General features: G+C 42.3%; 1 protein-coding gene across 4 annotated transcripts in view; it reads left to right on the forward strand.

Moving 5' to 3' along the window:
* The window catches only part of LOC118419085 (heat shock 70 kDa protein 4-like), a 35687-nt gene extending 14371 nt beyond the window's left edge, over positions 1-21316 (forward strand). Inside the window, exons 7-19 of one of the 4 annotated variants that reach the window (XM_035825365.1) lie at positions 1567-1811; positions 2690-2766; positions 3142-3293; positions 3894-3997; positions 5260-5393; positions 6558-6773; positions 8426-8562; positions 9166-9231; positions 10197-10340; positions 11192-11317; positions 13117-13344; positions 17618-17779; positions 18558-21316. In XM_035825365.1, the coding sequence (XP_035681258.1) occupies positions 1567-1811; positions 2690-2766; positions 3142-3293; positions 3894-3997; positions 5260-5393; positions 6558-6773; positions 8426-8562; positions 9166-9231; positions 10197-10340; positions 11192-11317; positions 13117-13344; positions 17618-17779; positions 18558-18806 (2040 nt within the window). In that variant the 3' untranslated portion in view covers positions 18807-21316. The remainder of the gene's footprint in view (positions 1-1566; positions 1812-2689; positions 2767-3141; positions 3294-3893; positions 3998-5259; positions 5394-6557; positions 6774-8425; positions 8563-9165; positions 9232-10196; positions 10341-11191; positions 11318-13116; positions 13345-17617; positions 17780-18557) is intronic. The other 3 variants (XM_035825366.1, XM_035825367.1, XM_035825368.1) reach the window with 3 other exon arrangements.
* Positions 21317-22969: the final 1653 nt, after the last annotated feature.

Raw genomic sequence — 22969 nt, forward strand, 5'->3', positions numbered from 1 at the left:
GGAGATGTCGTCACTTGTTCGAATAAAGTTTCGATTTGCGAACGGGCGAATCAGATTCAATTCGCTCGATGACCTCATGCGTTCGAAAATCTCCGAAAAGTACCGACGGGAAACCGTTAGTGGCTTGATCCTGTGCTGATTTATTGTAGGATATAATAAATCAAAGGGGTCCGTTTGCGGCATGTTTGTGCGTCCTTTTAAATGCTGAAAGTACGAAATAATGACACAAATGTGCTAGAATGGTGAAGTAAATGTCAATACCGTACCGATTGTCTCATCCAGAATATCCCCAATTTTAATGCACTAAAAACTGCTCTGGGCGCCTTTAAAGTGCTTGTGTCATCAAAATTGAACATTTCCCTGTTACATTCAGCCACAACCGTATTTTTCAATGAACATAGACATTATTATCTGCTATGCAACATTCAGAAATTCAAAAATCAACATGCATGTATGGCAATATCAATTCAATTATATGGTTGAAATCACTGTTGGACCATTTCCCAAAAACATTTTTGACCATTCTGCAAATCATTTTCTGTAATGTTTGGTATACCATACCCTTGGTGTTAAGTCCATTGTCCAACCTCCTGACAACTAACATTTCAAAATGAAGTCAATTTTTTTTGCCAAGCTTTCTTTTGTTACGCTCACATCAGTTTGGCCATTCCTACAGGACATCATCCATATGATCAAAACCACATGGCCTTTTGTCAAATGAAAAAGGGGAAACAATTGTGCTTTCTTGTTTGGAAAGGTGTCTGTTGACGTGGTCTAAATTACTGTAATTTGTGTTAATGTTGTTGTTCATAAACTTTTTGCGTAGTTGACAAAACAGACGACAGGTGAGATGATGTAAAAGTCAATCCATTCGCAGAGTCCCCTCCTCCGTTAGGCGGCACTTTCTGTGTCCTCGGGCTGGCAGCGGGCGGCAGCTATCCCAGGGTTCTCTTGGGTGGGTGTCTGCGTGTCTGTCAGCTCTTGCCTCTCGGAGGGGCGGGACTGGGAAGATGTTGGCTCTCTGATCACCATGGTGCTGTACACTTCTTTTCTGTAAGGAGAAATCCTAAAAATTTACAAGTAAACTGTAACAGTACTAATACACACTAGAGTTTTTGCCGCCGCTACGGCCGTGGCGCGTTGGTACACCCGATCCCTTGATCTCGGAAGTTAAGCAACGCTCGGTCCGGACGGTACTTGGATGGGAGACCACCAAGGAAGACTGGATGTTGTAGCCGGGTCATACCAAAGACTCTTGGTACATACTCCTTTCTCTGCAAAGAGGAAGAGTACGGAAGCTAAACACACTTCACTACCGATGGACTGCCCCCCTGCTGTAGTGACTTATATATGTGTGACCCCAGGGCTTAAAAACGGAGATGGGTACCGGGCCTAGGCATCACAATGTGATGCATGGCAACTTTAGCTAGCTTTAGAGTTTTTGCCAGCCTTAAAAAATTCAAAAAAGAAAAGATAATCCCTACCTACCGACCCTAATTTCTTAGGACTGAAACAGGAAACACAACAGTTTTTTCCTAGGCCTAAGCTCTTTTTGTTCCATTGCAGGTCTTAGCGACAGCGTTCGATTCGAATCTCGGCGGGCACAACTTTGACCTGCGGCTGGCGGAACACTTCGCGGAGGAGTTCAAGAAGAAGTACAAGGTGGACGCCAAGACGAAGCCGCGCGCGATGCTGCGTCTCCTGACGGAGTGCGAGAAGCTGAAGAAACTGATGAGTGCCAACGCCACAGAGATCCCCATGAACATCGAGTGCTTCATGGACGACAAGGATGTTACTGGCAGGATGAAGAGGTTTGTTTGTTTGTTTTAAGAGGGATAAACAACACTGTCAGACCATGGCATAAAGTATTATTATTCCCCAATGTTTGTACAGGTTGCCATACATTTTACCTGTTACAATTGTCTCTAGGGTTGAGTACCAGGTTAGAGGATCAGGTTCCGGTCCGTCTGTTTGAGAGCAACTTGTTCTTGACACACAGAGCAAAGCAGAGTGATACAAGAGTTATGTAGTAGTACCACAGTACAGTAGTAGTAGTAGTAATAGTAGTACTATTATCACAACGGATACAGCTAATGAGCCCACACTATATGCTAATAAGCCTTCCAGATGTTGGAAGATCAAGAAAAATTTTTGCCGACATCTGGACTACAACAGGAAAATTTCCATCTAGACACGGAAAAAAGCTGTCTGCAACCATCCTCTTACGCAGGGACATGCAACAGCCAAACTGCCTGTCTGGATGTACCTGCTCTTTTAACCGTCACTTTTAGTTCCTGTGGTCGTCCCCCCCAAACCAGCTGTCAGCCAATCAGAGAATAGGCTTTCCGTTTCCAAAAGCTGTCTGGCATGTATAAGGTTAACCTCATTAATATTTTTAAGCATGGTGGTCAGGAACTAAGGGTGACGGTTGAAAGAGCAGGGCACATCCAGACAGGCAGTTTGGCTGTTGGATGTCCCTGTGTTGGAGGATGTCTGCAACCAGATATCTGGAAAAACTGTGTCTAGATTGGGCCTTGAATCAGCACTGACATTTTTCTCATCATTGATAAAGTACCAACCAAGTATTAGGTAGTGGCAGTCAGTGGTTTTTACAAGATGTTGTGTGGAGTCAGTCCTCTAGACCAGGAGTATATTTTGGTCAGCTGAGTAAAGTGTTGCTGTTTTTCAGGGAAGACTTTGAAGCGAAGATCGCAGACCTGTTGGCTCGAGTTGAGGGGCCTCTCAAGTCTGTGCTGGAGCAAACCAGTAAGTTTCTTCTCTGTTTTAGTAAGTTTTTTAAGATCTAGCAAAGTTTGCAGTGAAGAAAACTACAAACATGAGACCATGGTGAACATGAATGCAGTTACAGTATTTGTTTCATCACTTTGGGAAAAAGAGAGAATCCCTTCTTGATGACCCTAGACCTGAACTACTGTAAATGCAGAAATGTTTGCGGTAGTTTTTTGTTCGCGTTTTTGCGGTAGCCAATTCACAGCAAATTTAAAACCACGACGAACATTTTTCCATTATAGTTTTTGACTACAGTCTATGGCACTCCTGCAAACTTAAAACCACCGCGAACACTCCATTTTCCGCGCGAACTTAAATGTATTTACAGTAATCTGGACTCTCTTTCTGCAGACCTGAAGCCAGATGCCATTGACTCAGTTGAGATCATCGGAGGACAGACACGCATGCCGGCCATCAAGGAGATCATTAAGAAGGTGTTTGGGAAGGAGACCAGTACGACCTTGAACGCCGACGAGGCCGTGGCCAGAGGATGTACTCTACAGGTGGGAACAGAACTTTCTTAGGTTCTATTAAGAAAGATTCTACGAAGTTAGAAAAAGACAATATCTTCCTTAGTGTTCTGACTTCTTCTTTTTTCTTCTGTCATGAATCAGTCAGAGCTTAGAACTACTGGTGACATCAAATACAAACTATTCCAGCAAATGTGAGCAAAATATTAGCTGTTACAGCAAATGTGACAGGTTTGCAATCATTATAGTAAAACCTGTATTGGTACATCGCAAGTTTATGATAGCAATACCTGCATTGATTTCGTAAAAGTCAAATTTCTGGCAGCGAAACATCCTGCATTTTCCTCAAAAATGTTGCCTTTCCAGTTTATCTAATCTTCTAGGCGGATCCATTAATAAAGGTGTGTTTTAGAAAAAAATTTAAAATCACTATGATAGCATGTCCGGAATCTGACATTACAGAAACAGAAGTTCCGCTGCAGTATCATGGAAAACTGGCAGGTGGCCCATAATCTGACCTTTCTTCCTTTTGCCAACACCTGACAAAAAGCAAGGTTAGCTTTTGAAGACAATGTGTAAAATGCAGTTCCTATACCTTTTGATGTTAATGCTATGCATTGCTGTATGTTACAGTGTGCTATGCTGTCGCCGACATTCCGCGTACGTGAATTCTCTGTCACGGACGTCGTCCCGTTTCCCATTTCGCTCAGCTGGAAGGCTGCGATCGACGAGGAAGGGTGAGTATCTTTCTTTTAGCATGAATGATGAAAGGACGTTTTTATGTGGTATGAACTGTGCCCCCTAGCATGTTGTTGAAACATTGCAGTTCCACAACTGCTATCTCTTTCCATGTCTAGTTTTCTGTCCAAGGCCATGTCTGTCTGTTGGGCAACTAATAAAGCACAGTCTAGCTGTGCCCCCTAGCATGTGAATGAAACATTGCAGTTCCATGACAGCTTTCTTTTGTGCCATGCCTACTTTCTTGTGCAAGGCCATGTCTGTCTGTTGGGAGACCTATAAAGCACAGTCTAGCTGTGCCCCCTAGCATGTGATTGAAGTATTACAGGCAGCTTCACAACAGCATTTGTTATGCCATGCCTACTTTCTTGTCTAAGGCCATGTCTATCTTATACCATACTCTGTGTGTTGAGTCATTTGTTCAGCCTTCCTTACCACTTAGATTTCATACTGAAGGCAACTTTTTGGGGGCCAAACTTTTTTTTTCTTCGCACGCTCGTATCAGTTTTGGGGATCTCAAAGGATGTCATCCGTATTATTGAATCAACATGGCCTTACCTCAGTCTTAACCTTGAGCATGTGTCATTCCCATAGCATGTAGGCCTTGTGATATTGTCAGCTGGTTAGATAATAGACTTATTGAACAACTGGATAAGGAAGTTGGCTTTAAAAACATGTGTCTACAGAAGGAAGAAGACAAAGCAAAAACCAAGTGAGGAGACAGAGAGTTTTGGGTAGGCAGTACCATACAACTGTTTCCCTATTGTATAATAATAACAAACCTAAAATGTACTAATCCAAAAGATGTCACACATACTAGGTAACTGCTTGAATTTACCACCTGCAAACTAGAATCATTAATGGCATGCAAAAAACCTTGACAATGCCATTTTTCTGAAGAAGGACATTGTTTGAAATTTCCATAATACATGCTTTTGTATGATAGAATGTTGGAAAACATTACATATAAGTCTTATAACTTGTATAGCTTCCTGAAAAAGACCAAATGTATTACTACATGCCTGGAGAAAATTTGACGAAAGCAAACAGCACAGTAATGTCCCTTGTTGCATCAATTTGTTTAGCCAAATCTAATTTAACAAAAAGGCAAGACTAAGAGAACTAGTATTTGCAAGCTGAGCTAAGAAGATTTTGTCAAAGTTGTTGTTGTTGATAACTGTTTTTCTACCACAGTGTACATTTTTGCTGGATTGGGGTAGATTTCGTGTTTTTTGAAAGACTTGTTGATGTTTTGTTGCAGGGACATGGAAGTTTTCACCAAGAACCACGCAGCGCCGTTCTCCAAGATGCTGACCTTCTACCGCAAGGATCCCTTCACTCTGCAGGCTAGATACTCTCTACCCAACGATATCCCTCACCCTGACCCTGTCATTGGTACGTATGTCTGTCAAACAATCAATCATACTCACTACCCAACGATATCCCTCACCCTGACCCTGTCATTGGTACGTTTGTCTGTCAATCAATCAATCAGGCAGGCTAAATACTCACTACCCAACGATATCCTACACCCTGATCCTGTCATTGGTACATTTGTCTGTCAATCAATCAATCATTCTCACTACCTAACGATATCCCACACCCCGACCCTGTCATTGGTATGTTTGTCTGTCAATCAATCAATCAGGCAGGCTAGATACTCACTACCCAACGATATCCTACACCCTGATCCTGTCATTGGTACGTTTGTCTGTCAGTCAATCATACTCACTACCCAACGATATCCCTCACCCTGACCCTGTCATTGGTACGTTTGTCTGTCAATCAATCAATCAGGCAGGCTAGATACTCACTACCCAACGATATCCTACACCCTGATCCTGTCATTGGTACGTTTGTCTGTCAGTCAATCATACTCACTACCCAACGATATCCCTCACCCTGACCCTGTCATTGGTCCGTTTGTCTGTCAATCAATCATACTCACTACCCAACGATATCCCTCACCCTGACCCTGTCATTGGTACGTTTGTCTGTCAGTCAATCATACTCACTACCCAACGATATCCCTCACCCTGACCCTGTCATTGGTCCGTTTGTCTGTCAATTAATCAATCATACTCACTACCCAACGATATCCCTCACCCCGACCCTGTCATTGGTACGTTTGTCTGTCAATCAATCATACTCACTACCCAACGATATCCCACACCCCGACCCTGTCATTGGTCCGTTTGTCTGCCAATCAATCATACTCACTACCCAACGATATCCCTCACCCCGACCCTGTCATTGGTCCGTTTGTCTGTCAATTAATCAATCATACTCACTACCCAACGATATCCCTCACCCCGACCCTGTCATTGGTACGTTTGTCTGTCAATCAATCATACTCACTACCCAACGATATCCTACACCCCGACCTTGTCATTGGTACGTTTGTCTGTCAATCAATCATACTCACTACCCAACGATATCCCTCACCCCGACCCTGTCATTGGTACGTTTGTCTGTCAATCAATCAATCAGGCAGGCTAGATACTCACTACCCAACGATATCCTACACCCTGTATAAAGGAAGTGACGCTTCTTTTCCAGGCAAGTTCTTCATAGACAAGGTGGTGCCGACCCCTGAGGGTGAGAGTGCAAAGGTCAAGGTGAAGGTCAGGGTCAACATCAATGGCATCTTCACGGTGTCGAGCGCCCAGCTGGTGGAGAAACTTCCTCCTCAAGCAGCCGAGGAGGAGAAGAAAGAAGAAGAGACTAAGAGTAAAGATGGTAAGAAGAAGAAGAAGCAAAAAACAAAAGATGTCGGTTAGTGTCACTCCTTTTGTGTTTGTGGTGTCCTCCAATCCTTAATCCCTAAGGACTCAAAACTGTCAAACTAGAAAAGGTTACATTTTCCAGAAAATGCAGGATGCTTTCCTCCCCAGTCTTTTGTCAAACTTATCACACACAATACTCTCCCATAAGGCTTGCCCCTGAGGCGTCGCCAAAAAAGTAAAAAAAAACTTTAGTCAGCTTCACACCCCAATGAAAAATGAGTTTCAACTGAGACACAATTTTGTAAGATTAAGAAGTGAAAACTGTTGTCAAGGAAGGTAAATGTGGGACAAGAGCAATTGAAATTATCCAGTCTACAAGTGGCTCCTAGCAGTTATGAAAAGAACTGCATGACAGACGAAGAAAGAAAGACCCATCATATTGAACTTCAGAGGTTTAGTAAAGAGACACATTGCTGGATGCTTCTCATGCAAAATCTTTCCATAACTTATATAAGAATATAATGATATAAAGACGTCCATAATCGCGTAATAAGTAAAAAGGTGTTGTTCGGTACATACCTTGAGATTTATATCATAGTTGATGTTTTGAGTCCGCCCCCCTCCCCATTTCCTACCCCTGGTTTTGGTCTGCTGTGTTCTTTACCTTGCTTGTTATCCTTCTCTACTCTGTTCTAACCTTGTTGTGAACCCTCCCTTCTTAGAGTTTTTTGTTAACTCAAATGTCATGGAAACAAGTCTGCTAAAGACTTACTCAAGCATTCTCTTATTCTTGCAGCCTATACAATATACATCTGTAGGGATTTTTGCTGAGGTTTTCACTATTGTGGGCAGTCTAACCAGCTGTCAGCCAATCAGTTCCTCTCTTGTGGGCATGGCCTCTAACTAGCTGTCAGCCAATCAGCTTTTGGCTAACATATGCTTAGAGGCCACACCCACAAGAGTGGAAACCTCCGCCCAGTTTAGAAAAGGCTAGGTATATTGTATAGGCTCTGTATAGGAGTGTAGTATTACTGGACTATGGGTTTCTTGTTGGTGCTCTGGAAATATCTTCTACCTGCACAGTATAGAACACTAGTGTAGGGGTAGATACAGTGCTCTCAAGAAGTAGCCCTGATGACAGAAGCATTTTTATTGTACTGTATGTTCTGGAGAAAGTTTGTTGTATTCTTTCCCTTACAAGGATTGCCCCCCTCTCCAGGAGTGAGTTGAAAACTTGTATTGCTAACACTGGACATAAAATTGCTCTCAAATTAAACTTTTGTAAAAGTTTTGTCAATGAAGGTTAGACATTCAGGATGCACCAAAATAGCAGTTACTCAAGCAACTGGACATGATTTTGGAAATAGTCAGATAGCTTCCACTACCTTTTGCAGGTGGCACATGGTCTTGACTTGGTCTTACATTTGTTTTGCATAATAGGACTGTCTTAAATTTGTGTTAACATATCAATTCATAGTTAGGGTATAAAACCTGCTGGTCAACTTATGAAAGGTAGTGGATGCTGTTGTGTCCAAAATCATATCCAGTTGCTTGAGTAATAGCTATTTGGCATTTTTTTAAAGTTCACTGGATTTTTTAATGTCTATGTTTTTCAACTATAGCTACAATAGACAATTACTCAAGTCTTGATTCATTTCTGGTGCTGTTCCTCTCTTACTTATGTCTTCATCCTTTCTTAAGACAAGTCAAAGGGAGATGCCAAGGAGGAAGAAGACATGGAGACCGACCAGACGCCAAACGGACCAAGTGAGAACCAGAATGGCGAAACTCCTGCAAGTGATGACGACAAGACAGCCGAAGATGGAAAGAAAGAGGAGGTACGCTATCAACAGACAGAAAGGGCAAAGCGTCTTTTGTTAGGCCTAGAAAAAATGCTATATATTTCCGATTACCCACTGATCCTAGCAAAAACCTACCAACCTACAAGCCTTTGGGGTCGACCGCTGCCATTGGACACAAAATGTTTGATCGAAGTGATGAAAGCATTGAGACTGAATCATTTGTCAACATGTTGTCAGCTCATTTCTCTTGCGATTGAAAAACAATAAAAACAGACCCTCCAAACATGTTCCCTTAATGTTGACGGCTGAAATCTAAAATAAAAGATTATTCCTATCTACAATGTACTACTACTACTACTTCTACTACTACTGTCCGTCAGTCTATGCGGACTATGACACTATGCAAGGACAATGACAATGTAGACTAAATACAAAAAGGTGTGCAAATTGAATACAAATATATTCAATGTACCTGGACCATAGTCAGAAAGTTTTAACATAGCATCAGTTTTCTTAGGCCTTATGAAGTTATGAGTTCTCAAGTTTCTTACATTATTTCTGCAGTTTCTTTTTCATTTGTTGATCAAACGTATGAGTATATTTCTTGGATGAGTTGAGTTTTCCTTGGTTTGTTTTTAGATGGAAACTGATGATAAAGAGAAAACAGCAACGGATGAAACTGAAGACAATTCTCCTAAGAAAAAGGTGCTGATTTTATTCTGTAACTGTTAGAGCCATGTTTGTGTGTATGTATGTGTGTGTGCTTGCATGTGTGTGTGCTTGCATGTAGGTGTGTGTGCATGTGTAAATGTGAATGATCTGTGTGTGTACATGTATGCATGTAGGTGTGTGTGTGTGTGTGTGTTCGTGCATGTAGGTGTGTGTGCGTATGTCAGTGTTTGTGTGAGTTTGTGTGCATGTTTGTGTGTGTGTACAATGTGTGTGCATGTCCACAGTTACTTGTGTAACAGCTAGTGAGTGGAAAAATAATTGTACTGTTATGGTAGGAAATACAAGAAGTGCTGTTCAAAGATGGCAGAACTAGTTGCTAATCAAGCATGGCTACCAAGTTATGGATAATGTTTTGGTTCTATCTGTTTCAGTTTTGAGCAAAACCTAACTTGCACAAAAAGGAATTCTATATATCTTGAGGAGTCATTAGTAGGGGTTGGTACATGTACCAGTATGGTGTACTGGTACAAAACTGTTTTTTCTTGTCGGACCGATCCGGAAAAAACGGATCAGGAAAAATTCATTGGACCGGATGTTGGACCGATTCGAAAATTATCAAATTATACCGGCAGGCTTCCATGTGTTCTGGGACTTACAGGTCCAAGCTAACAGCAAGAGCAAAGCCGGGGAGATTTGATAGTCATTTTTCCAGGTTTACACAGTCAAACTTGGTCTGAAACAAATGCAGTTAGTGTTGTTTACATGAACTTCAAGATAGGATTTAACAGCACAAATGGATGCAGATACTCAACCTAACAGAATCCTTTGTTAGTGAAATGGACCATTGTTTAGAATATAATAAGTTTCACGGACCTGGACCTGATCCTTTGAACCTGGACCTAAATTTTCTGTACTGGTACCCACAACCTATTCATTAGGTCCTTGTACTGTGTTTATTTTGTTCTCATGAACATGAATTCAATCTATCCTCTTCACAGGAGAAGAAAGATGATGGTAAGAAGGAAGGGAAGGAGCCAGCACCAAAGAAACCTAAGAAGTTGGTGAAGATGGTCGACCTCCCCATCGATACCAAAGTACACCAACTGTCAAAGGACCTCATCAACTCATACACAGAACAAGAGGTGAGTTGCAAGCAAACTTTTTTTTTCATAAACAGTCACCTTTTGGGATAATACAGGGATTTTGCATGTGACAAGACTGTAGGGTTTGATGCACTCTGACTGGGATGGACCCCTACAGTTTTTGATAAGCGTGGTGGGTTCTTTAATGTGATAGAGGTTTTTTTCTCCCGTTTGTGTTCCATTCAAGAGGCCATCCCCAAAGATGCTGTCAGATTTGTCATGCGATTGTCGTGCAAGGGCACAACATTGGGGCCTGTCTTGGATTTGAACCCAGAACCTTTAGATTTCATTGAGTCAACAACCCTGACCACAACGCCACTTTGCCTTCTACGCTTCCTGTAGTTTTCTAAATTCCTGTGATCTATGCATGAGATCATTGTTGTTACCTCCATGAAGATGGAGGTATTGTTGCCATGTTGGTTTCACTCTGGAGCTTATGTGGGGTATATCTTAAGAACCGTTGAAAGGTTTGCAGTGGTTTTCGGTGGGTGGGTAGGTGTGGTGCAGGTTGACTTTGGGACACCTTTTGGTTGACCTTGGTACTGCACAGCACATTTTGTGTTATATCTTTGCATCTGGACTTGCTGTGGTGTTGATTTTTATGTGGGTAGGTGTATAGTGGATGCTTATTTGATGTGAATTTTGTCCTTCTAGCTGTTTGTTGTGGATCTACAGGGTTGTTTGTTTTTTGTGGATGTTTGTGTGTGCAGCAAATATCTTGAGAACCTGTGGATGAGTTGCGATGATATTTGTAACGTGGTTAGAAACGTGTTGTGATCTTGTTCATGTTTGATCTTGGCCTACACATGTTATTGTTTGTCCTACTATCTGAACTCGTACTTCACCTGCAGGGTAAGATGATCATGGCAGACAAGCTGGAGAAAGAACGGCAGGATGCCAAGAACGCGGTGGAGGAATATGTGTATGACATCAGAGACAAGCTGTACGGAGACTTCGAACCCTTCATCACAGAGGAGGTATGTGAACAAGTGTATGGTTGGTCATTTCTATGTACCAAAATACAGTGTTTACAGTGTTATTTCAGTATGCTGTATATAGGCACATCTCACCACAGAGTGACAGGAAGTGAAGAAAGAAGTCAGATTTGCAGGAGTGACTGGAAATGGAGTTCAGAGTTGGTAGAAATAAACATTTGTGAATCATAACAGACATTCCAGGTCAAGGGGTTAATGGAAGAGGCTACTTAGTCACGGGGAGGTATTGTTTTTGGTCTGTCTATCCACATTCTTGCAGGTAAATAGTAGTGGACAACCTCAAGCCATATTCTTGCAGTTATATGTTTTCACTATGCTCATCATAGATCGACTCTTCATGAACAATATGCATATCAGATATAGAGCTGTATTGTAGTAATCCTAGAACGCTGCACATATGAGTCCAAAGCATCTTGCCTGCCAGGGTCCTCCCCATGCCCATGTCAGGGACAAGGCTTTGGTACAGCAACAGGGTTCTTCATTAGGGGGCTGGAGGGTGGACCGATGTGTCTGTCCATGGCTCTCTGATGAGGAACCTACAACTCACACCTACAACAGGGTTCTTAATTAGGGGGCTGGAGGGTGGACCGATGGTGTGTCTGTCCATGGCTCTCTGATGAGGAACCTACAACTCACACCTACAGCAGGGTTCTTCATTAGGGGGCTGGAGGGTGGACCGATGTGTGTCTGTCCGTGGCTCTCTGATGAGGAACCCTACAACTCACACCTACAGCAGGGTTCTTAATTAGGGGGCTGGAGGATAGACCGATGTGTGTCTGTCCACGGCTCTCTGATGAGGAACCCTACAACTCACACCTACAGCAGGGTTCTTCATTAGGGGGCTGGAGGGTGGACCGATGTGTGTCTGTCTGTAGCTCCCTGATGAGGAACCTACAACTCACACCTACAGCAGGGTTCTTCATTAGGGGGCTGGAGGGTGGACCGATGTGTGTCTGTCCATGGCTCTCTGATGAGGAACCTACAACTCACACCTACAGCAGGGTTCTTAATTAGGGGGCTGGAGGATAGACCGATGTGTGTCTGTCCGTAGCTCTCTGATGAGGAACCCTACAACCTCCCAACTTCTATAGCCGTTGTGGTCACATGCATGTAAAATTTGGTAAACGTTAGACATACCGAGAAGGCTGTACTGAACATACTGTAGATATACTCAAGTTTGCTGAGATTGGATTTTGTGGTAAGGAGAACATGGATGGATCATATGATTGATTGATTGATTGACGGTATTGTGCGTAGTCCATTGGTTAGTGGCCCTGCCTCTGGAACTAGCTGCCATGAGTTTGATTCCGGCTGTGTACATGTACGCTACCAGAAAGGTTTGCAGTCCTTATACCCCTGTCACATTTTCCACGATCTTCAGGCGTATCGATGGAAGATCGGCCATTCTTAAGATCAACAAAGGGTTGGGCGTATTTTCCACCTGAAAACCGTCCCTGTCACATGCTTTGTACCTTGTACAATTGTTGTGCAATAAAGTTATTATTATACGAGAGGCTCAGGCGATTGCTGCAGACTCGTCGTCCGATCGATTTTCGCGCAATGTGACAGGGGTATTAGGACGGGACGTTAAGCCATGGTCCACTGTTCATTGTGCTTGTCGTAAAGAGAGGGGAAATTCTCTGGTACAATGAACTTGTAAATACTGTACATAGCGTCTGTCCTTTCTGTCATGACCAGTGCAAGACTAGCTCTTCGGTGAGCTAAAACTGGATCGCGATAACTTTGATTGATTGATTGATTGATTGACTCCCAATCCCCAGGAGCGGGAACAGTATTCAGTAGTCCTGGGTACCACAGAGGACTGGCTGTACGAAGACGGGGAGGACCAGCCCAAACAGGTGTACCTGGACAAGATCGCCGAGCTCAAGAAGACGGGAGAACCCGTCAGGGCCAGATATAAGGAGGAGCTGGAGCGGCCGGCTGCCTTCGAGGACCTGGGCAAGACTCTACAACAGTACAGGAAAGTCTTGGACTTGTACACACAGAAGGTAAGACTCTACAACAGTACAGGAAAGTCTTGGACTTGTACACACAGAAGGTAAGAATCTACAACAGTACAGGAAAGTCTTGGACTTGTACACACAGAAGGTAAGACTCTACAACAGTACAGGAAGGTCTTGGACTTGTATGCACAGAAGGTAAGACTCTACAACAGTACAGGAAAGTCTTGGACTTGTATGCACAGAAGGTAAGACTCTACAACAGTACAGGAAGGTCTTGGACTTGTATGCACAGAAGGTAAGACTCTACAACAGTACAGGAAAGTCTTGGACTTGTACACACAGAAGGTAAGACTCTACAACAACAGTACAGGAAAGTCTTGGACTTGTACGCACAGAAGGTAAGACTCTACAACAGTACAAGAAAGTCTTGGACTTGTACGCACAGAAGGTAAGACTCTACAACAGTACAGGAAAGTCTTGGACTTGTACGCACAGAAGGTAAGACTCTACAACAACAGTACAGGAAAGTCTTGGACTTGTACGCACAGAAGGTAAGACTCTACAACAGTACAGGAAAGTCTTGGACTTGTACACACAGAAGGTAAGACTCTACAACAGTACAGGAAAGTCTTGGACTTGTATGCACAGAAGGTAAGACTCTACAACAGTACAGGAAAGTCTTGGACTTGTACACACAGAAGGTAAGACTACAACAGTACAGGAAAGTCTTGGACTTGTACGCACAGAAGGTAAGACTCTACAACAGTACAGGAAAGTCTTGGACTTGTACACACAGAAGGTAAGACTCTACAACAGTACAGGAAAGTCTTGGACTTGTACACACAGAAGGTAAGACTCTACAACAACAGTACAGGAAAGTCTTGGACTTGTACGCACAGAAGGTAAGACTCTACAACAGTACAGGAAAGTCTTGGACTTGTACGCACAGAAGGTAAGACTCTACAACAACAGTACAGGAAAGTCTTGGACTTGTACGCACAGAAGGTAAGACTCTACAACAGTACAGGAAAGTCTTGGACTTGTATGCACAGAAGGTAAGACTCTACAACAGTACAGGAAAGTCTTGGACTTGTACGCACAGAAGGTAAGACTCTACAACAACAGTACAGGAAAGTCTTGGACTTGTACGCACAGAAGGTAAGACTCTACAACAGTACAGGAAAGTCTTGGACTTGTACACACAGAAGGTAAGACTCTACAACAGTACAGGAAAGTCTTGGACTTGTACACACAGAAGGTAAGACACTACAACTTACAGTACAGGGAAGTCTTGGACTTGTACACACAGAAGGTAAGACTCTACAGCAGTACAGGAAAGTCTTGGACTTGTACACACAGAAGGTAAGACTCTACAACAGTACAGGAAAGTCTTGGACTTGTACACGCAGAAGGTAAGACTCTACAACAGTACAGGAAAGTCTTGGACTTGTACGCACAGAAGTGTACGCCCAGAACGTAAGACTCTACAACAGTACAGGAAAGTCTTGGACTTGTACACACAGAAGGTAAGACTCTACAACAACAGTACAGGAAAGTCTTGGACTTGTACGCACAGAAGGTAAGACTCTACAACAACAGTACAGGAAAGTCTTGGACTTGTACGCACAGAAGGTAAGACTCTACAACAGTACAGGAAAGTCTTGGACTTGTACACACAGAAGGTAAGACTCTACAACAGTACAGGAAAGTCTTGGACTTGTACGCACAGAAGGTAAGACTCTACAACAGTACAGGAAAGTCTTGGACTTGTACACACAGAAGGTAAGACTCTACAACAGTACAGGAAAGTCTTGGACTTGTACACACAGAAGGTAAGACTCTACAACAGTACAGGAAAGTCTTGGACTTGTACACACAGAAGGTAAGACTCTACAACAGTACAGGAAAGTCTTGGACTTGTACACACAGAAGGAAAGACTCTACAACAGTACAGGAAAGTCTTGGACTTGTACACGCAGAAGGTAAGACTCTACAACAGTACAGGAAAGTCTTGGACTTGTACACACCGAAGGTAAGACTCTACAACAGTACTGGAAGGTCTTGGACTTGTATGCACAGAAGGTAAGACTACAACAGTACAGGAAAGTCTTGGACTTGTACACACAGAAGGTAAGACTAACAACAGTACAGGAAAGTCTTGGACTTGTACGCACAGAAGGTAAGACTCTACAACAGTACAGGAAAGTCTTGGACTTGTACACACAGAAGGTAAGACACTACAACTTACAGTACAGGGAAGTCTTGGACTTGTACACACAGAAGGTAAGACTCTACAGCAGTACAGGAAAGTCTTGGACTTGTACACACAGAAGGTAAGACTCTACAACAGTACAGGAAAGTCTTGGACTTGTACACGCAGAAGGTAAGACTCTACAACAGTACAGGAAAGTCTTGGACTTGTACGCACAGAAGTGTACGCACAGAAGGTAAGACTCTACAACAGTACAGGAAAGTCTTGGACTTGTACGCACAGACTTGTACGCACAGAAGGTAAGACTCTACAACAACAGTACAGGAAAGTCTTGGACTTGTACGCACAGAAGGTAAGACTCTACAACAGTACAGGAAAGTCTTGGACTTGTACACACAGAAGGTAAGACTCTACAACAACAGTACAGGAAAGTCTTGGACTTGTACGCACAGAAGGTAAGACTCTACAACAACAGTACAGGAAAGTCTTGGACTTGCACGCACAGAAGGTAAGACTCTACAACAGTACAGGAAAGTCTTGGACTTGTACACACAGAAGGTAAGACTCTACAACAGTACAGGAAAGTCTTGGACTTGTACGCACAGAAGGTAAGACACTTCAACAGTACAGGAAAGTCTTGGACTTGTATGCACAGAAGGTAAGACACTACAACAGTACAGGAAAGTCTTGGACTTGTACACACAGAAGGTAAGACTCTACAACAGTACAGGAAAGTCTTGGACTTGTACACACAGAAGGTAAGACTCTACAACAGTACAGGAAAGTCTTGGACTTGTACACACAGAAGGTAAGACTCTACAACAGTACAGGAAAGTCTTGGACTTGTACGCACAGAAGGTAAGACACTACAACAGTACAGGAAAGTCTTGGACTTGTACACACAGAAGGTAAGACTCTACAACAGTACAGGAAAGTCTTGGACTTGACTTGTACACACAGAAGGTAAGACTCTACAACAGTACAGGAAAGTCTTGGACTTGTACACACAGAAGGTTAAAGACTCTACAACAGTACAGGAAAGTCTTGGACTTGTACACACAGAAGGTAAGACTCTACAACAACAGTACAGGAAAGTATTGGACTTGTACACACAGAAGGTAAGACTCTACAACAACAGTACAGGAAAGTATTGGACTTGTACACACAGAAGGTAAGACTCTACAACAACAGTACAGGAAAGTATTGGACTTGTACACACAGAAGGTAAGACTCTAGCTACTAAGAAAGAAACATTGCTGTTGGTACATGTAAGGTAAAGGTCTTATAGCCTTGGAGGCCGTAGGGGCAGTGGTTCAATATTCCAAGTGCCATTCCCAAGGACACACTGTCTAGTCTGTATACCAGGAACCGATTCCGTACCGCTCGGTCATTTGCCACAAAAGTAGTTAACACTGTTGTTGAGTCTGGAGGTATTTGTTTTTATATCATAGTTCACACTGATATTTACGTTTGATGTCAGTGTTACAGCCCTGGGCTCCATAGTTTGATTTGAGCGTTGCTGTTAAAAATTTGAACATTTGTTTGCCCAGTTCTTTAGTTTGAATTGACAAATAAAGTTGTTGACGTGATATGCAGTGATGTCACGACTGTTGCTCTTTTTTGTGATAAACTTAAGTTTGTTTGGGTTGGCATGATCCTGGTTATGGCCCTCCCGCGGTCGAGCCGTACCGTGGGCGATACTGAATACCCATGTTGTATTCTATTTTTTTATGTATATTTATGTCATACCTGGCCGCGATAACGTTCGATACAGGTGTTCCGGACCGTGTATAAAAGCTGTATTACACAAGCTTCGAGGTTGTATCACACAGGCTTCCATCGTATAATTCAAATAAACGTACCCTGCCCATGCCAAGTTGAAAATTCGAATACCTGATTCGGACGTCGGAACATTGCTGTTGTAACACTTTTTGTTTAAGGGCACCAAATTTGTTCAACTTCTGGCGCATTTCGCCTCAAAACATGGATCCCAGCCCTCCTGCGGGTCGGATCACCCTCCGGCATTCGGGCTGATACCTTGGGTGATACGGAATACACCATGTTGTATTCTATATCTACACTCACACACTAAACCTGTTGTTACAGGATGAGAAGTACAACCACATAGAAGCTGAGGAGATGAAGAAAGTGGAGAAGGAGGTAGCCGAGAAGCAGAGCTGGTTAGACGGGAAAGCTCAGGCCCAGAAGAACCTGCCTCGCCACCAGGACCCTGCCGTCAAGGTCGCACAGATCAGAGCGGAGATCAAGGTCAGGTTTGGGGGAGACTGAAACTTATTTCCTATGTCCATAGCATTTTTTTATCGTGAAGGCTTAAGCTAAGGGCACAGCCTGCCGTACGTGCTTTTTGTCCGTATGTTTGTGGGAGGTCACATCCGCCATGTTTTTCTGAAAACGTATATACCAAAGTGATGTGTTTTTTCGTAGAAGAAAAAGAATATTTGGAGGCAATGTAACATCATCCGTATAGTCGAAAAACATAATAATTTAGAATTCTTTGATGCCCAGCTATCAACATCCAGCTCTAGTACCATTGTTTCATGATTTATTGATGTGAAATTACCAAATACCAAATATGTCGCCAGTGAGGAAACCTTAACAACAGCATAACACCTTTGCATATGCAGGGCTCGAAATACCACCTGCATATGCAGGTTAGTGCAGGTAAAATTAGAGCTGTGCAGGTATTTCTGATGTCTACCTGCACCTAATCTGCACTGGTCCATGTACTGGGTTTTATACATAAATGTCCTATAATGTAGGTGTATGTGGATTGTTATTTGCTGCATTGTTTGTTACCACCTTTAAAGTATAAAGGAAAAAATAGCAATGGTTCCTGAACAATTTTAGTATTATCCATACTTCCTAATTCAGAGTGGTGCAGGTAAAATTTGTCTGGTGCAGGCAATTTTCATGTTACCTGCACCAATGCAGATACATTTTGTATGCAGAAAAAAGTATTTCGAGCCCTGATATAAAACTGTGTGGTGTTAGTGGCTAACCACATCCTTTAACATGAATTTTCCAGGCCCTGGATTCCAAATGCAAGGCCATCGTCAACAAGCCCAAACCCAAGGCAGAGCCCCCCAAGGAGGAAAAGAAGAAAGACGAGAAAGAAAAGAAGGAGGGAAAGGGAGAAAAGGCAGCGGAAGGTGCTCCGAAGGAAAACGAAGCACAGGAGAATGACACAAAAGAGGACTCAGTAAACGGAAACAACAATCCTGATAAGACAACAACAGGGAAAGAGGAGGATGATCCTTCTATGGAACTAGACTAGGCAACATTTAACTAAATCCCGTAGAGATGATAGTGTAACTGTATCAATCACAGTGTAGATACTCGGACGACGCATGAGTGACACCTGTCAAAGTGCTACACAAGCATACGCAAGACAAACATCGTAACTGCCAGAACATTTTCATTGTAAAGTTCTACTTCTAGGATCATGGGAGAGAAAAACAAAGGGTGAGAAGTTAGACAACAAAAGCTGTACAGAACTAACTGCCCCAAAATGCATACAACAACAACAACAATTATAAGTCAGACTTATTCTAAGAGGTTTACGCTTTTGCAGACCGGCGAACTGCTTGTGTCATAGGGGCTAACATAACGTCATATCCATGAAAGTGTGAATGGGTTTTAGGAACTTCAAGATGTTTGCATTGAAAAGAAATGAACAGTTCTCCAACTCCAAAAAAAAATTGGAGTCATCAGAATTTTTTTTTGGAATGACACGCTCAATCTTCTTCAGCCATCTGATCCAATTGTTGTGGACATGTGACACGTTTGACAAGTCTACATATGCCAGCAACATTAGCAACATGGGTCGAAGTAGGAGTTTGAGAACAGTTTGATTATTGAACCAATTTAGAGTAGTTTCCATATGCATGCTTCGATGTGGATGTATTAGATGCTTTCGAATGTTGTACATGAACATTGTTTATCGCCCCTTTAACACAAGTTGTTTCGTAGTCTGGGAAAGTATGAGCTTGTCTGTTGGTTTGTCCCGACCTTGCAAAGTGTAGTTAACTGACTCAGCTTGCATGAGTTCGAGTTGTATCAAACTTTTCTATCCTAACTTACGGAATGATTCACCTGAATTTGTCCTGGATAGTCAAAGCTGCCGACCAACAAGTGCTTTCCCCCCTCAAGTATGTAGTTGTAAAGTGTCTGTTACGTAAGTCGATGATCTGACATGAAACTGTAAAAAGGTGTCGTCCAAAAACATGTATAAAAGCTGTGTGAAGAAAATTGAGAGATTGACAAGTTCTTCAAAGGGCCAGTGAAGCTACTATGGTTTTATAGTCTTAGGTTGTTACTACAAGCTAAGGAAACTTTAGCGACGATACCATTTAAAGGGGAGGGGCATGAGTTAGGATGAATTGCACATTCGTATTATTGTCTATACTTAGTGAACGGTGCACAGTAGTAGGAATTGTAATTGTAAAAAAAAATTAATCTGTACATGTGTGTCGTGCTATTGTTAATGCTCTTGGAATTCTCTTGCGCAGATTCAAACTGGAACCTAGAACCCTGCTTAGTTCGACTCTGCTTGCCTGCCCTGCTGTTTCCACTATAGAATTGGGTCGTTGCCTCTGAGTGGCTTTCAGCCAATCGGAGAAGATGCCTTTGTGCTGTCCAAAAGGCAAAAAAGTTTGTGCTAAATAAGTTTATTGTTTCATAACCAAGACAGTTGTCTGAGAACATGCCACACTGTTCCACCAAGGTTGTCCGTCATTTTTTTCTGCATCCAAACTTATCAGAGACCAAGCAACCCTTTGAAACGACTATCCTCTTGCAAAAATATCCGGAAAGTCTGTGTTTCACCAGCCAGCATGCACATCATGTTAGAAATTTCTGGCACTCTGGGTGCTGATTGGCTTGTACCATATAAGGCAAGCTCATTAATATTTATGAGCAAGACGGGTCAATTAGGAAAAAAAGGCAATGTAAGAAAGCAGAGTTGAAGAACTAAGTGGAGTTCTATGCCACGGGTTTGAATGTGCGTATGAGAATACATCCTCGGATGGCTTGGAGTTCCTTTCTTGAAAGGCCCGAAGTAGTTCAGTAATTTAGAATAGAGCAGTGTTAGTAGACCGCTCACTAGTTTTCGATAGAAAAAAAAGAACAGGTAGGAAACTTTCTCATCCGGTGGGGGATCTGTTATGCCAGTCAGCTTATACAAGGGCAGGTCTTCGAGCTACTGTACATGTGTATGTCTTTCCCGTAAATTGGCCAAAATTACTGGATAATATGAACAGTTATTGTAAATTCATTTTAAGTTTGCATTGCAACAGTAGTATACTAATATTAATAACGCAGTGCAAGAAAGAACATGAATACTTCACGATTTAGGGTTACCCCCGTAGTGACTGCAAATCCTTTTGCATACTTGCCTTCCTTGTGGTAAATGCACTTACTCATAAGCACAAAACAGTGTTATTGTAGTGTTCACAGGTTGTATGTTCGTAGTTGTGTACATTGGCATTGTTAGAATTATAGTAATATACACCAATTAATTCATGGCCTGTACTTTATCATGTATTTTTTGCTGCTTTCCTCGCAAAGTTTGGAATCTTTCGCCTGTTTATTTTCTATTATGCATCCGTACATTATTCGTTATTTCATATGTCAATTAAGCGCTATTTAAGTTGATTAGGAAGAAATCTATCATTCCATGTTTACTGTGGAGAGTGTTAATATATTGGATGATAAGAATGGAGTAGTGCAGTTTGTTTAAAATCATACACATCAAATAAAAAGGTCTATGAAGAATCACGTCGAAAACCTGATGCTGTGTTCTATTTGTCCTCTCTTTTGTGATGCTGGTGTTATTGGGTGGGCCGACTACTCTCTCTAGGCAGCTAGGGGCTGAATTGCAAGGAGCTCACAATAGGCGGGGCTAAATCGCAATTGCCCCAAGTTGAGCCATATAATAGGACTGTAGGTTTTCAGTCATACTGGAATGGCCCGCAATCAGTTTTAAAAAACTCTCAAAAATTTGAGAATCTATAGTGTTTCTCCACCTCACCAATTAATCCTTTATCACGATGAAACTCGTATAGACAGACACGGTCAGATTGTCCCCTTGCAGCCTGATGGAGAAGTCTGGGTTCGAGGCTACTCTGTGTTCAAATGTTACCGAGGGGATGAAGAGAAAACCGCAGAGGTGGAGACAACTGACTGGTGGTACAAACCTGGGTAAGGCATCCCTGTTGGGGAATGGCGTTCATGTACAGTCAAAGCTGTCTAAAGCGGCCACTCAAGGATACTGAAGAAATGTGTCCACTATAGACAAGTGGCCACTGTAGAGAAAATGCTGATCAATTGACCATGAGCAATATGTTACCAAGTAACATTGTCTCAATCGTCTCAAAATTCAACTGACCCTGCCAAAGTCAAATCTACCGAAAATGATCGATATTGCAATGCGCAATGTTGGTAAATTTGCCGACAAAGACTTGCGCTCCAACGTTCAAGGCAGACGTACCTTCCGCTATCGCCAAAATGACTGCCGGGAACTCCAAATCCATGGCACGCAAACTAAGATTTTAAAATCAGCGCAGGGAGACATACGCCCGCTGTATGGCCGCAATAGGCAGTGTTTCTGTATCTACGGGACAAAAATTGTGTGGCCGCTACGCAAAGGTAGCGGCTAATACAGGTTTGACTGTGTCCACATGCATTTTGATTAAACTATCGAGACGTCAATCATGTTCTGGTCTCGCACTATCTGGATACGATTATTGTGTCCAATAAGGCGCAAATACGTATTGGGTCATCATGGAAATCAGGCTGCAGCTGGAGAAATATGAAATTAATATAGTATCTAGCTTTAAAGCATGTATTAATGTTTTACACTATCTCGATACAATAAACGGATCGAATTCTGATATGAAAAGTACTTTTAGTAAATGCGGGCATTATGTGCATAGTTAACGCGCAAAATATGTGTTGGTATCTTTGGCCATGGAAATCAGGCAATATGATTATAGTATCTAGCTTTGTAGTAATATTTTTTTTAATCTGCTTGTTGGATAGATATTTTTCAAGGTACAATCAACCATTGCATGAACAACATATTAATATGAAGATGAATTCTTTATTACAATAACATTTTAATCTATGATCATAATACAACATATATATACTGTATATATATATGCTGAAGATCACAGGCAGGAAGTGAGTCACACTGATCGTGTCCTGTTGTGTATGGTGAGAAAATGTTCAGTTTTTTATGTCCTGTGACATGTTCGTATCAAATGACTTGTGTTCCCCAAGACTTGGTTTTCCATCACAATATTGACTAGTTTTCAACATAATGCAATATTCAGCAAAGTCAATTCAGCGTGCAAGAGACGAGGAACGGCTAACACTCGCGATCGGATAAATAAAGTATGATCAGGACTTTGTCAAAAATTTTCAAAGAAATACATG

The sequence above is a fragment of the Branchiostoma floridae genome, chromosome 7 (genome assembly GCF_000003815.2).
Source record: "Branchiostoma floridae strain S238N-H82 chromosome 7, Bfl_VNyyK, whole genome shotgun sequence".
In the NCBI taxonomy this organism is placed as follows: Eukaryota; Metazoa; Chordata; class Leptocardii; order Amphioxiformes; family Branchiostomatidae; genus Branchiostoma; species Branchiostoma floridae.